The sequence below is a fragment of the Asparagus officinalis genome, unplaced genomic scaffold, assembly GCF_001876935.1.
Source record: "Asparagus officinalis unplaced genomic scaffold, Aspof.V1 AsparagusV1_Un683, whole genome shotgun sequence".
In the NCBI taxonomy this organism is placed as follows: Eukaryota; Viridiplantae; Streptophyta; class Magnoliopsida; order Asparagales; family Asparagaceae; genus Asparagus; species Asparagus officinalis.
The window spans coordinates 87,262-102,069 of NW_017972943.1; the positions used below are offsets into that span (position 1 = coordinate 87,262).

Below are 14,808 nucleotides of genomic sequence, written 5' to 3' on the forward strand. Positions count from 1 at the left end.
AAGCTTCATAAAATTCATCAAAGGTATGATATTAAAAAACCTACTATAAAATATTAATGAATCAAGAGCTTCAGTTTCAAAACAAGCTGATATAAATAGATCTTGTTTCATGAATCAAGAGCTTCAGTTTCAAAACAAGCTGATATAAATAGATCTTGTTTCATTGATGTTTCAAATACATTTACAATTATTACTTTAACAAGCTGATATAAATAGATCTTGTTTCATTGATGTTTCAAATACATTTACAATTATTACTTTTACATAAATTTTTAAAAAATTCTTTTTGTACTATATTTTTTAAAATTATTTTATAATTTCTTATTTTATTTACTAAATATATTTAAACTACCTTTATAACTAACTAAATTTTTACAAATCTACAGGCACAATATGGCAGGGTTTTTTTAAAAAAAAAAATTACAAATCTACAGGCACAATATGGCAGCTTTACTGAAAAAAATAAGTAATATCTTAAATAGACATGAGGTTTGGTAGTACTCATGCAAAGGCTGCAATAAAAAAGTAGACAAAACTATTTATGACAAATGTCAAAATTATCAAAAAAACAATAAAGACAGTATACCGAGGTAAAGTACTATCAATTACTCATGAAAGAAAAATATAAAGATTAAATATAAAAATATCATCTGATGTACAATGATAATATAAAATGTAGGTATGTTGTTAAAATCATAGTGGAAGATGAAACAGATACTGCAAGAGTCACACTTTTTGACGCAGCAGAAACTTTGATAGGCTGCAATGCTCAAAACTAAACAGATACTGCAAGAGTCACACTTTTTGACGCAGCAGAAACTTTGATAGGCTGCAATGCTCAAAACTTCATGGATGATATAAAAGAGGTAACTTCTTACTTTATTATATTTTATACATATAAAACAATATGTTTCATATATAAGATCTTAATTTTTTTCTCATTAAAACAGAAAAAAAATCAGAGTTCATTCTTTCAAAAGTTTGTTCTCAACATCGGAAAGACATATAAGTTCCTTGTAAGGTTGGATGAGAACTCAAAGGATGAACGTGCACAGGGAAAGATGATAGCACAAGAAATCCAAATCCAAAAAGACATCCCAATCAACATTGATGATGATTATTCAGTTCTCCATTTACCAAAAAAGAAGATAAAGGTGGAGAATGATTGATCAAGGGCCCACAAAAATTAAACATGAATTTTTTTTGTTTTAATTACATTTACAAATTGATTGAAGGATTTCAAATGAGCTTTTCATATGCTTTTAAGATTATGAACTGATGAATTTAATTTGTTAGGACAATTTATGATTTATACGCATATGCTCATATAGTTGTTTGATAACTATTGCATGCTTTGATTGTTATTGTACTTATTAACTTAAATTTAACATTAAATTATGTGAATCTAAATACATATTCAGAGAATAGCTCACTTTATTACTTTAAATTTGCATGTCAACTATTTTTTACTTATCTATACTGCACATGAACTATTGTTGATGAGTCCTTAGTAAGAAATATGATGACAAAGCACAGCTTACTGAACCTGTTGAGAGGAAACAATAGATTTTCATAGAGAAGCACTACCACATATTTGCTCTAACGCAACGGTTCAAAACCGTTGCGTTAGCCATGGAACCGTCGCCCTTGAGCAAGTGCGACGGTTCTCAAACCGCCTCATATACTGCCGTTGCCCTACCTCTACCGTAACGGTTTTGAACTCTATTGCGACGGTTTTTTGAACCGTTGCCCCTGCATCTAACGCAACGGTTTTAAAAGACAAGCAGTTACAGTAACGGTTCTCATAGAGCTACGGCGACAGTTGGAGCTATTGCAACAGTTTTAAAAGATCTAATGCAACGGTTTTAGTAGGCTATAGCTATGGTTTTGATAGAGCTACGGCGATAGTTGGAGCTATTGCAACAGTTTTAAAAAACCTAACGCAACGGTTTTAGTAGGCTATAGCTATGGTTTTGATAGAGCTACGGCAACAGTTGGAGCTATTGCAACAGTTTTAAAAGACCTAACGCAACAGTTTGGATTGAGTTATCGCAACAGTTTGGATAGAGCTATCGCAGCGGTTTTGATCGAGCTATTGCAACGTTTTTAATCGAGTTATTGCAACAGCTCAATCGGACCTGTTCTTGGTTTCCTACGTCAAAATAATATAGTATTCAATTACCCGGACAATCTTTTTAAGAACATGGCCAAATCAAATTTTAATACACAATATAAAAGTGATTATGTTGAGCATAATCAACCATAATGATAAGTGCCAACATACATCAGTATAGTATAAAAACTACAAAGTATTAAATCCACACTACCAACATTTCAACTCAGAAAATATCGTACCGAACTAACATTCAAACAATGTACATCAACATTTGATTACAAAACATGAAACTTCTCGGTCAAAGACTATATTCTCTATTTGTTTCCAAAAACTTGTTCCTCAATGTCAAATACTCACTAGGAACCTGTCAGTATCAATCTCAATCTTGGCTTTCATCATTTCTGTACCTGTGTAAATTTCCATGAATCAGCGTAATTTTTGCAATGATGATAATAAAATTGGGGAAAAAAGATGTTTGAAAAGGAAGTTAAGAGAGCATATTGATCCATGAGTACCAGAAGCGTGATGAAAGGAGCAAGCAAGCGAGCGTAAAAAGAACCATTAAATTTTGAAGAACACACTTAGATAACTTAAATCGTCAAATGTGGGATGATTCCACATTGCCTAAATTATGGGAAGTTCTACTGGTAGTAGTAAATGGCACTCTCTCTAGGCTTTAGCAAAAACTAAAAACACAAGTAGGTCCTCTGGAGTTCGAAGAGCCAAAATTTTGTGCCACTTTCTCTGCACTCGCGTACACACACATACACACACAAAAAAAAGAATAAGAAGAAGGATAAAAGGGTCTATTCTAGCAAGTAGCCACACCTGTAAATGAACTGGCTGTTCTACATAGTTTTTAGAATGCCAGCGAGCTATCAACATAAGCATTCCACGTATGAATTTAAAAATTGTGGAAAGAAAAAGCAAGATGCTCTCTCGCTTTCTCTTGAATAAACTAGAGACAGAAGAATAACTAATTCAATTAAAATATCATGTCAGGAAACAAAACTATATGACATCACAAGCACCTGAATGTCATTTAGGGCTCAACTATCTGCTGTAATATGGTGGACATCGTCCGGTATAACTTGGTCACCAAAATTTCCCACCTGCTTATGGAAAATGCTCAAAACACATACCAAATATGAAATTATGAATACTCGGAATTAGTTAAGAGAACTTTTTTTTCCATGGATTGTATAAAAATTGCTAGTTAATAACATGTGATCAGATTCTATTTGCAGAAAGAATTATGGTATTTATTTGCATTACATGTGCATCTTCCAGGAATAGAACCATATGTCACCCTTTATCATTGGGACCATCCTCAATCATTACAAGACAGATATAATGGATGGGCACATCGCCAAATTATGTGAATTTCTTTCCTTATTAACAAAATCCGAAATAAATGTACTGCATGTTTACACCACCTCTCCCAGACATGTAACCATTTGTATATTTCACATGTACAGCTAGTGATATCTTGTGTATCGTTAGATGCTCCCAAGTCCCAAACATGTAACCATTTGTATATTTCACATAATAAATGTACTGCATGTTTATCTGCTGGGGAGAAAGATCCTTGGTAATAAATGTATGAGTTTACAAGTACAAAGCTAATGCAATAGCATGAAATAGCATGAAATAATAAAATTGGGGAAAAAAGATATTGCAATTATTCAAAATAAATAGCTTAACATAAAGGAAATAACCCACCTGCATCAAAACCTTCCATTTGAGTAAAATAGGTGGCTACAGATTGCTAAGGGTCTCCATCAAACAAGCCCTTTTGCTTTTCATTCAAATGACAATTCCTGCATGGAAGTAAGGGACTTTCATTAACATTTTTTGAACTACAAATAACCATTTTCTGCAAAAGATTTGACAAAAAAATATCAACAAAAATAAAATGTCATTATGGTTAAACATCATATCTACATACATGTTATGCAATCAAATATTTTGTTAACATTCTTTAACATTCTGATTATACGCTTAATCTTCTCCAGTTTGTTATATAAATAATCTACTACAACATTACAACTCGTGAAGATACACAGTGCCTGCAGATGTCAGATTCTTTTTATCACTTATGTCTTTTAATTTAGCTGTTTGGCTTCACAGTTTAAAAGTCTCTGCTCAGCTGCATCAGACACAAGACTATATGAGAATAGCACACCATATACAACTACATGGAAAATCAGTTATCCAAATAAACAAGATGGCATCAACAAGATAAGTAGTTCTATTTTGATCAAATTTTCATGACGTTATAGGGACTTTGTACAAAGGTAAATTACTAATAGTAGTGTACCTGCTAGATTATCAAAAAAATGTCCTGATGGGAGTAATGTCGAAAGGGAAGATGTTCACTAATAAGAGAGTTCTGAATCACACAATAAAGATTATAAAACAAAATTACTTTAAACTAATTAATAATACTTCAAACAGATTTGACCAATCTCATATTATTCAAACGCGTTAACATAGCCTCCGTCTAATTTGGAAACTTGCAAGAAATAACAAACTGAATTCAAAATTAAGCAACCAATAGTATTTGATCTTATGATTTTTGCTTTTTAAGCATTGTGCGCTTGGTAGCTAACCTCCTTCTCATCTACTTTAAGCTTATAAATGTTCCTTACTTACTTCATGCCCATCTCAGATTAAGAGCACATCGCAAGATTACTGTAGCAAAATCAGAATGTAGCCACGTCAGAGGCAGAAGAACACAAAGGAGAGCGAGAAGAAAGCAACGAGGAAAAAGAAGAAGTAACTGAAACGAGTCAAGAAAACACTACAGAAACCAGTTCAAGAGCTAAGAAGGCTAAGAAATGTCGAAGTGTAAAATGTACTTCCTCTTCATGATCTAGAACACTAGCAGCCTCTTCAGGAAGTTTAGTACGCACTTTAAACCTGTCAACAAAGCTTGGACTAACTGGACGTCCAGTTACTTCACTCAACATATCTGCAAATGTTTGAATCATACTTGTAGCTTGGGCTTCTTGTTGTCTCTTCATCTCCTCTTGTTGAGTGGCCACCACCTTCTTTGTTATTGCTTGAACAATTGACTCAGGGACTTGATCACATGGATCAATGGCTTTCTCCTTATTGCTTTGTAGCATGCTTTGAGTGATCGCCCGTCCCCGGAGACGCACACGTCCAGGATGTTCTTTTTTATTGACAAGATGCCATGCATCTACATTTTCTCCTTCAGTTTGTTCCTGAGTTATCTCCTGAGTTAGTTGTTCCAATGTATCAATCATTTCTAGTGTTTTTTCTGGTTGTGCTTTTTTCTTCTTTTTACGAGTCTCTAGAAACACTTCTGCATCTGTAGGAGGCCGGTTCAATTCCTTTTCCTACAATGAAACAACATATCAATCATTTAGCCATTCATTGCATGTCTAAATCATAGATAAGCATCTGGTGTTACATGTTGGTGCATTCAGCTCTACATTGTAAAAAACTGAAATGTTTATTTAACATCTATGTCTTTTATGTAAGGAATAAATAAATGAAATCTAATTCATCTCTGTCAAAACAATGTCTAACTGAAATGTTTATTTAACATCTCTGTCAAAACAATGTCTAACTGAATTATGTGTTATAATCCACCTTTTCATGCATGTAGCAGATTTCAAGCCAGTGTTATCACATAATGGTGATTGCATTAATAGATATGTGACTGTACCAAACTACCAATGGTGACTGCATGATACACGCAAACTGTCATCATCTTCTTGGCACCCTGTGCACTTCTTTCCTATACGGTATTCCCTCTGTAGGATTGTTCTAATGCTCGTACGAGCTAATTTTGCTCGGCAGTACTAGTTGAGCTATATAAGCAGCATGCGTAAACAAGAACTTGCGGTATTTTCACGGATGTAATTTGCTGAGTAGATCGGAGATGTTGTATCCTACTCATGTACACCATGGATCCATTGCTCCTCAATTTAGTAAGCAACAGTTTCAAAGTTTCCATCTCTGTTTTCACCCAAGAAGATGTTGTATCCTTTGCTCTATGAAGTTTGGTAGAAGTTGCTTTGCTATTCTCCATTACGACTAATGCACGTAGAAAATGACCCCCATCTATGAAGTTTGGTAGAAGTTGCTTTGCTATTCTCCATTACGACTAATGCACGTAGAAAATGACCCCCAAATAACAAATTAAAAAAAAAAAATCACATTCAAGCCTTTCACTTAGTTTTTTTTTGTGTTTTATCTGTAAATATTTTCCTCGAAAGCTTGTGTCCGAGTTTTCTCTGCCAACTCACAATAGTCATATTGATAAAAGAATTAATTCGCTTATACTGCAGCTTCTGATGGTAAACTGGCTATTCAATATAAATGTGATAACACTGGCTTGAAATTGTTTTTCCCCGCGCATTATGTATTTTCGATGGTGAGGGGTCTATCAACAAACAACCCAATGTATATTAGGAAGTGGGTGGAGACAAACCCTTTACAGCTTAGAAACCCTTTAATAGAGGGCTTAAAAGGCCAATACACAGAGATTCATGGACAACTCAGAGATGGTTCCTTGTATCTATCTGGCTTTGTTAAAAAATAAATGCTAATAACATATATGGGAAGAAATTTAAGTACGTGTTTAATGGCGGAAAAACATTACAGATCTTAAAACAGAGACTGAGAGCTATTATTAATGCATAATTACACTGTAAATCATAAATAAACATCATGATTACCATATCTCTGCGAATTCTTGCGAAACTTTTTGAACCTGCTGTGTGCAAGAGCGTTTGACTGTTTCGAGTTTCCTTATTCTTTTCACTTGCTTTCTACATAATCATAGAACTTCTAATAAGTAAATTGTAATAAGTAAATTGCAACAAGAGAAACTATAGTAGTAAAAAGAAAGAAAGAATACTGAGTATGTGGGAACAACAAGCAAGCAAGCAGATTGTAAATATTCATCTAAACAGAAACTTTTTTTAAATGCATGTATATATATGTTGAGGTAATTAGATGTATATTTTGTATAAAGTATTTAACAAGTTATCTATTTGAAAAAAAATTGATACATAGCACTAACGTGGTTCCACAATCTAGTCGTATCAAACATGCTTAATCATTTGTATATTGGGATGGTTATCAGAGATGAAATAGGACCAAGCAGTTTCTGGGATCACATTTTTCTGATGACATATAATAAAGACTATAGTTGATATATGACTGTGTATAATGATACTTATCAAGCTATATATGTTTAGCCTGATTTAAGCACTAGGTACTACTTGGCTTACATTATTTATATAGAAATATTCAGAACAACGAACATGCTAAAGGAGAAAAAGATTACCCTTGCATTTTGAGAATGCCAAATCTTTAGTAAAGCCCTAAATTGATCCTTGGGAACAGTCTTGGGGCGCTTTTTCCATCTTTCTCCATCATTTTTTAAACCTGTAAAGTATTGACGTTTCAGCAAGCACTTCCACCGCCTCCATGCACTATTAATTGTTTGCAAGGTCCATTTTCGTCCTGAATCGGCAATTGAATACTTCTCCTACAATGACATAACAATATACAAGTTAAAATCTACCTTGTCATTACACAAAATGATTTTTTTGTGCTATATCATACCTTCACATATTCCCACAAACTATCTTTGTCTTCTTTCCCAATGTCGTGCCAATTCTTATCTAGTGGTGTTCGTCTTGGATTTCTTCCAAGGGTACCCAGAAAACTACTAAGTTCATTTAAGATATTATCTGTCAGTCCAATAGGTACCCTAAATTTGTCTAAAATTACAACTGGACGTGCATCTATGCCTCATTCATATACTTTTAAACACTTAGTTGGCCCTCTATGATTTTTGGGCTGTTGTACCTCTCTTTGTTCATCTTCCCTTATCTCTTCATCTTCGTCTTCGTCAACCTCTCTCTGTTCATCTTCTCTTATCTCCTCATCTATCTACACTCTGAACTTGCTTTCGCAACTTGCTTGTAACCTGCTTTATTTTCATCCTTGGTACATTGCTTCCATCAAGTTGTTGGCTGCAGGATTTGGATTGATTCATCCTCGCAAGATTTGTCACATGTAGAGGAGGATAAAAGATCTTTTTACGCTTCGTTGCAAGAGGTTTGCTCATGACCTACAAAATAAGAAATGCAAGGACTTTAAATGGATTGTATTAAGTTGAAGGATTGTAAAAAAAGAAATCTGTTGCAACGAAGGACGAAAAAATAGATAAAAAGTAAGAAACAATGAGTATTATCCTGCAACGAATTTTGGAAGTCACATTTAACTTCAGAATCAGTGAGTATATGGGACAATATTCCAACAACTTAAAGTATTGCGGATTGTATCACAAGCAACTTAGTATAGAGGATAACAAAGTGCACGGGGCTCCTACCATCATAATATAGAATTCAAGAGGGTCAAATACCATTGGTCTTAACCGCTACATGTTGAGAGGTTGTTTACAGGAATTAAAAGCAACTCACTGATTCTAAAGGAACAGATTAACTGAGAAACTCACATTTAACTGAGAAACTCACATTTAACTTCAGAATCAGTGAGTCCACTTTTGACTCAAGCCTGAGCTAGAGAAAGCAATCCAAAGGCCAGTTACCAAAAATCTCGGAAACTCAAGAGTTCAGTCACTAAGAATGCCATAATTCTTACTCTTCACAGTTGCATATATGCTTAAAACAACATATAACAGTCAAATTGGAATTTGATTTCTTTTGTAAGATTAATGTGTCTTTTACAGCAACATAGGTGCGCGCGGAACAGGAAACAACAGTAAAAAATTGTAAGATGTAAACATATATCATACCACTTGAAACTATACGTACATCCTTCAAACTACGGAGTTGTGTGGACCTCTTTAAACATATATCATCAAAAACTAATATTCTCACATAAAAGAAAAGCCTTATGTGGACTCAAAACTAAAAAATAAAAAAATAAATTTTACCAAAAACAGGTAATTGTTTAGAAACTAGAAAATATCTTTCAATAGCATTCTGGTCCTCCATATCAAATTTGACACAAAATGAATACTGTTTACCCCTTATAAATTTGACACAAAATGAATGCTTCAGAAGTTATTATGCAAGCTAGCATGTTACCAAGAAATAAATAATATGAAGAGCTGTTTTATGTCCATGATGAACTAATATAGGATTTTTAAAAGAATTTACCTCAAATGATCTCTTCTCTTTTGAACTTGATCTAGAATCACCAACTGTTTCCATCACTCAAAGAGAAGTGATTAACTAGTAATAAATGAAAAGAATGATCAAGCTAAAACCCACAAAAACTGAAACTGGCATTCTTTGTATAATGAAGTGTATTATTATACATACAAGTATATTTATGCCGTGCACGTGTCTTCGAGATCCCCAGTCTTGGCAGCACTCCAATGCAAGCCGAAACACAGTTCCCAACCCAAGCACAATGAGAACACCTACATTCCAAGAGTTTTCATCGATGAAATCAAGTTTGTTATAAAGTTTATTGCAAACAGCCTAGGAATCATGCAATAACAAGGTGCTCAATGCCAAAAAAAGGAGAGGCATAATGAATCTCAATTTTCACTTGCTTAGTTTCCATTTATGTTTAGCCTACAAAAAAGGAGAGGCACTATTAAATTTTACCGAATTAGTATAATAATAATAATAATGTCAGATAGGTATTTTAGTGTTCATAAGTTGTTATCTTCCAAAATTAAAACATGGGTTTTGATCAGAATCATCCAATAAAGTTCAGTGCATGTTTCATCAAAAATTTTTGGGGTCAGACCTGAATCATCCAATGAATGAGCATAAAACTAGCTAAGAAAAATCCATACAGGAAGACAATGAAGCATGAGTTAGTTTGAATGGGAAAATGACCAAATGCATAGTTCAAAAATAAGCAACACATCCAATTCCAATCTTGACACAAGTACAAAGTATTGAAGACAAAAGGACTATCCTCCATCTAATCCCAATCTGATTCATCTTGATTTCCACTTTCTGTTTCATCTTGATCTCCACCTTCTGATTCTTCTTCATTTTCATCTTCTAGCTCCTCCATGTTTGGCGGAATGTCAACAATGGATCTTGGCAAACCATCTCTACACCAACCAATATTAACTGCATCATCATCATCATCAATTCTTGCAATCGAATCCATTCCGTTGTCATCACTCTCGGCCCAATATTGATCGCTATGAGTGACACCAAGATCTTCAAACACATTGCTTGGAATCTTCAAAACATAATGCCAATTCTTATTAACCTCTTCAACAGGGTCTTTCACATAAAAAACTTGATGCACTTGGCATGCCATCACAAAAGGATCATTTGTATGACATTTGTTGTTAAAATTTACACGAGTAAGCCCATATTCATCCGTGTCATGCTGAAACCAATCACACTTAAACAAAACAACACTAAAATTGCCCCAGTAGTCTAGTTCAATGATATCTTGTATGACTCCATAGAATGCCACTTTAGCAGTTATAGGATTATGGTCTCTAGAGCTTGCATAACTATCCACTTCACTTAACAAAGAAACACCACTATTTTGAGTTTTGCATGTATCATCGCGTGCTTTGATGTAGAAAGTATAGCCATTAATATAATATCCTTTATATCTCTTGGCGATATTGTTAGGACCCATCGAAAAAAACTTCATGTATTTGGGTATTGATTGAGATTCAGCCACGGTGTCTTTAAACCATACAAGAAAATCCTTACTATGCCTTTGAGCTTCTACCCATTTTCTTCTTCTACCTCGTTTTCTCGGTTGATTCTCAATCAAGAGTTTGTGCTCTCTGTATTAATAAGAAACAAACATAATATGTTATATAGTGGAATTTAAAGAATACAAAAAATAATATATAAAGATTTAATAAATAAAGTATACCTAATATACTCCCCAACTTCCCTATTACCGCAATTGAATAAAGCATATCTATGTGCATTAACCCAATCTACATCATCCAATGCAAATGCTTTGCCTTTCCTTTTCCTCTTTCCGCCCACTGGATGACCTATCTTTGGAAAAATAGGTGATGGCTCATCATCATCAATGACTTCATCATACTTTCTTGTATATCTATTAAATCTTGTCTTCACACCATCATGTAGATATAACGAGCAAAAAGTCATAGTCCTTCTCAGAGCAACTGAAAGCAAATACTGCATGAGAAAATGAGCATCGTGTGTCTTATACCCTGATATTTTTTTCCCATTAACATTGACACACCTCGAGATATTTGCTGCACAACCATGCGGCATTTTAGCATTTTTTAACACACCACAAAATATCTTTTTCTCCTCCATCGTCATCGAAAAGCATGCTTTAGCGAATGTAAAATGCCGACCATCAGCTGACTTAGTTGGGTGTAAATCTCTTCTTATGCCCATATGGTGCAAATCAAAACGAGCTCTGACATGATCCTTCGTCTTTTCAGGAATATCTAATAATGTCCCAATTATATTATCACACACATTCTTCTCTATGTGCATTAAATCTAGCAAGTGCCGACATGTATTCTGCTCCCAATAAGGCAAATCAAAAAATATTGACCTTTTTTTCCATGAACAGCCCTTTTCTATTTTTTTTCTTCTGTTTCTTCCCGAAGTCATTAACAAAGCCACGCAATTCCTCCATAATCTCTATCCCAGATAATGATTCAGGTTCTTTTCCTAACTCAACATGGCCATTAAAGTTTCTTCTATTTAACCGCCATGGATGATTATCACTCAAAAATCGACGATGACCCATGTAACACATTTTCCTACTGTATTTTAAATATTGTGAACAAGTGCCATAGTTGCAGCTAGGACAAGCCAACTTCCCTTCAGTACTCCATCCGGACAACATTGCAAATGCTGGAAAGTCGCTTATAGTCCAAAGTAAAGCCGCATGAACATAAAATGGTTGTTTACTTGAAGCATCATAAGTAAGCAACCCGACTTCCCATAACTCTTTCAAGTCATCAATCAACGGTTGCAAGTAAACATCGATATTATTCCCAGGGGACTGAGGCCCTGGAATAAGCAAAGACAACATGAAATATTCTGGCTTTAGAGACATCCAGGGTGGTAAATTATAATTTATCAAGATCACCGGCCATGTGCTATGCGAAATGCTCATAGTCCGAAATGGATTAAACCCGTCACTAGCCAAGCCCAGCCTCACATTACGAGGGTCTAGTGCAAAATCAGGATGATTGGAATCAAAATCCTTCCATGCTTTGCCATCTGCTGGGTGCCTTAGATTCCCATCCTGGAGGCGCTCTTTTGCATGCCAGCTCATGGATTCAACAGTCTGAGAACACATGAATAGTCTTTGAACTCTAGGTTTTAAAGGGAAATAACTTAAAACCTTGGCTGGAACACCTTGCTTATTTGCCTTCCATCTACTTTCACCACATTTACTGCAAGCAACTTTTTCTCCATCTTCTTCACGGTAAAGCATGCAATCATTAGGGCAAGCATGTATCTTCTTATAATCAAGGCCCAAATCCTTCACAATTCTTTTGGCCTCATAATAAGACTTTGGTAGATTTATTTCAGGAATTGCCTCTCTCCATATAGCTAGATAATCATCAAATGCCTCGTTGCTTAGGCCATGGATGCACTTGTGAAGATACAACCGGATGATAAAAGAGAGTTTAGAAAAAGTTTTACATCCCGGAAACAACTGCTGCTTACCTTCATCAACTAACTTATAAAATTTCTTTGCCTCCTTTGTTAACCTTTCTTCATCGTCACTTAGGCCATCTTCTTGGTTCACTGGAGACTCTTCTGCTACATCTCTAAATACATCATGCAATAACCCATCCAGATTGTCTTGAGCATCATCAGCAACATCATCAGCTTCTTCATTATCGTCATCAACATCCATCCTTGATGACACACCCTCTCCGTGAAAGAACCAATCATAATAATTCTCTACAAATCCTTTGACAATAAGGTGATCATAAACAACATCACGACTATACCAAAAACGATTACAACAAATGCGACAATGACAACATATTTCATCCCCTTCTGCTCCATTAGCAAATGCTCTCTCAAGAAAGTCATTGACATTATTAATGAACTCCACACTCACTCTCTATACAAATCTTAAGTAGAACTGTGAAGAATCACAGTACAAGAAAATTAGAATTAGAAGCAAGCGTACTTTGCACGAATGAAGTTCTCTATTCCAACTCTGTCATAGTTTGGAGGAGTTCTGCTTCCCAATAGCTATTTGCCTTTTCATTTCCCATTGCTGTGAATGACCAGTGCCAATTAAAACAAATCAGCCGCCCCAAACATGTGCCAATACAAATGTCTATACAATAAGCACGAGTATAAAAACATATCGCATACTACATGTAATTTGAAGTAGCTAAAAGGTGCAAAGAATTACATTGAATAAATGCAACCTGCTCTGGAAGCCATGTGTCCAGGGTTGCAGATCTTACCTGCAGTTGACACGAAGCAGTTATTGAGATGCATCAAAATTCTAATAGATACTAGTTTGACAAATCAGAGCTGAGGCAAGTATATGTTGCATTTCAGTGACTCATTCGCATTCCTAGACAGAGGAAAGCTAAGTTGACTTTCAATCGTGTAAGCAAACTTGAAAGTAAGCTAAGTTCACACTTACCCATCGTGGACCTCTGCAAAAAGATAAGTCATGGTCAGCATCAAGAAGTACAAACTAAACTTGAAATATAACATTGGAAATTCCAAGGTGAAAGATATCATGATCCCTTTTACAGTTTTTACAACACTCAGAAAAACCTGTTCACAATGGGCTGGATCCTAAAATCCAACATCATTACACAATTTGAATCTTACAATCTAAACAATATAATACATATGGATCTAATAATGTAAAATCTCAAAAAGTGTATGGTGTAAATGCCTCACCAGGAAGCCTTTGATTAGTAAGTATGACTAGAAAAAGAGTATTTGAATAGAAGGTTCTATCAACGGGTAAATATATACTCCCTTGTCTTCAAGTAAGTGGCAATAGATGAATTAGAAGGTCTAGTCGATTGGTACAAAAGGCACATTGAACGTCACTTTAGTTAATCCCTAAGTATTTGAACAAGCCTACAAGTTAAAGAAGATAAACAGTCCAACAGTTTTCAATGGCTCATGTCCACATCAAGAAGATCTGAAGACAATATATTGTCCACTTATTAGTGCATTTGTTCCCAGCAATTAGGCGTATCTTAAACCGCTGAAAGAGAATGGTAATCTTCAACATAAGAACTAAGATTTATGTAATTTGAACTTGAACCCTACAAATTACAAGTACTGAAGAGTTGCACAACATTCCATTAGGATTTCTGTTATGGATTTCCCCAGTTGCATACCCTTTTCCTATATTCTACATTCACAACATTTCTTTCTAATAGATGGTGTATTCAGAACCTGTAGAAATTAAATCCAACAAAATGATGGAAATTACAATTGAATATAAAACAAAATTACTTTAAACTAATTAATAATACTTCAAACAGATTTGACCAATATCATATTATTCAAACGCGTTAACATAGCCTCCGTCTAATTTGGAAACTTGCAAGAAATAACAAACTGAATTCAAAATTAAGCAACCAATAGTATTTGATCTTATGATTTTTGCTTTTTAAGCATTGTGCGCTTGGTAGCTAACCTCCGTCTCATCTACTTTAAGCTTATAAATGTTCCTTACTTACTTCA

The 14,808-nt window shown here is 34.7% G+C and overlaps 1 protein-coding gene and 1 long non-coding RNA gene across 2 annotated transcripts; both read right to left on the bottom strand.

Moving 5' to 3' along the window:
* Positions 1–11,650: 11,650 nt before the first annotated feature.
* Positions 11,651–12,988, bottom strand: LOC109828062. The gene has a single exon (XM_020395099.1). The coding sequence runs from the start codon at positions 12,986–12,988 to the stop codon at positions 11,651–11,653; it is 1,338 nt and encodes a 445-aa protein (XP_020250688.1).
* Positions 12,989–13,270: 282 nt separating this feature from the next.
* LOC109828063 lies at positions 13,271–14,339 on the bottom strand. The gene is made up of 2 exons (XR_002243581.1): positions 13,502–14,339; positions 13,271–13,360 (listed from the first exon to the last, which is right to left on the bottom strand). It is a non-coding gene; the product is annotated as an uncharacterized LOC109828063 (long non-coding RNA).
* Positions 14,340–14,808: the final 469 nt, after the last annotated feature.

What these genes read in the sequence shown, in the direction of transcription:
- LOC109828062 (XM_020395099.1), bottom strand. Translation starts at nt 12,988, where the DNA reads ATGGATGTTGATGACGATAATGAAGAAGCTGATGATGTTGCTGATGAT.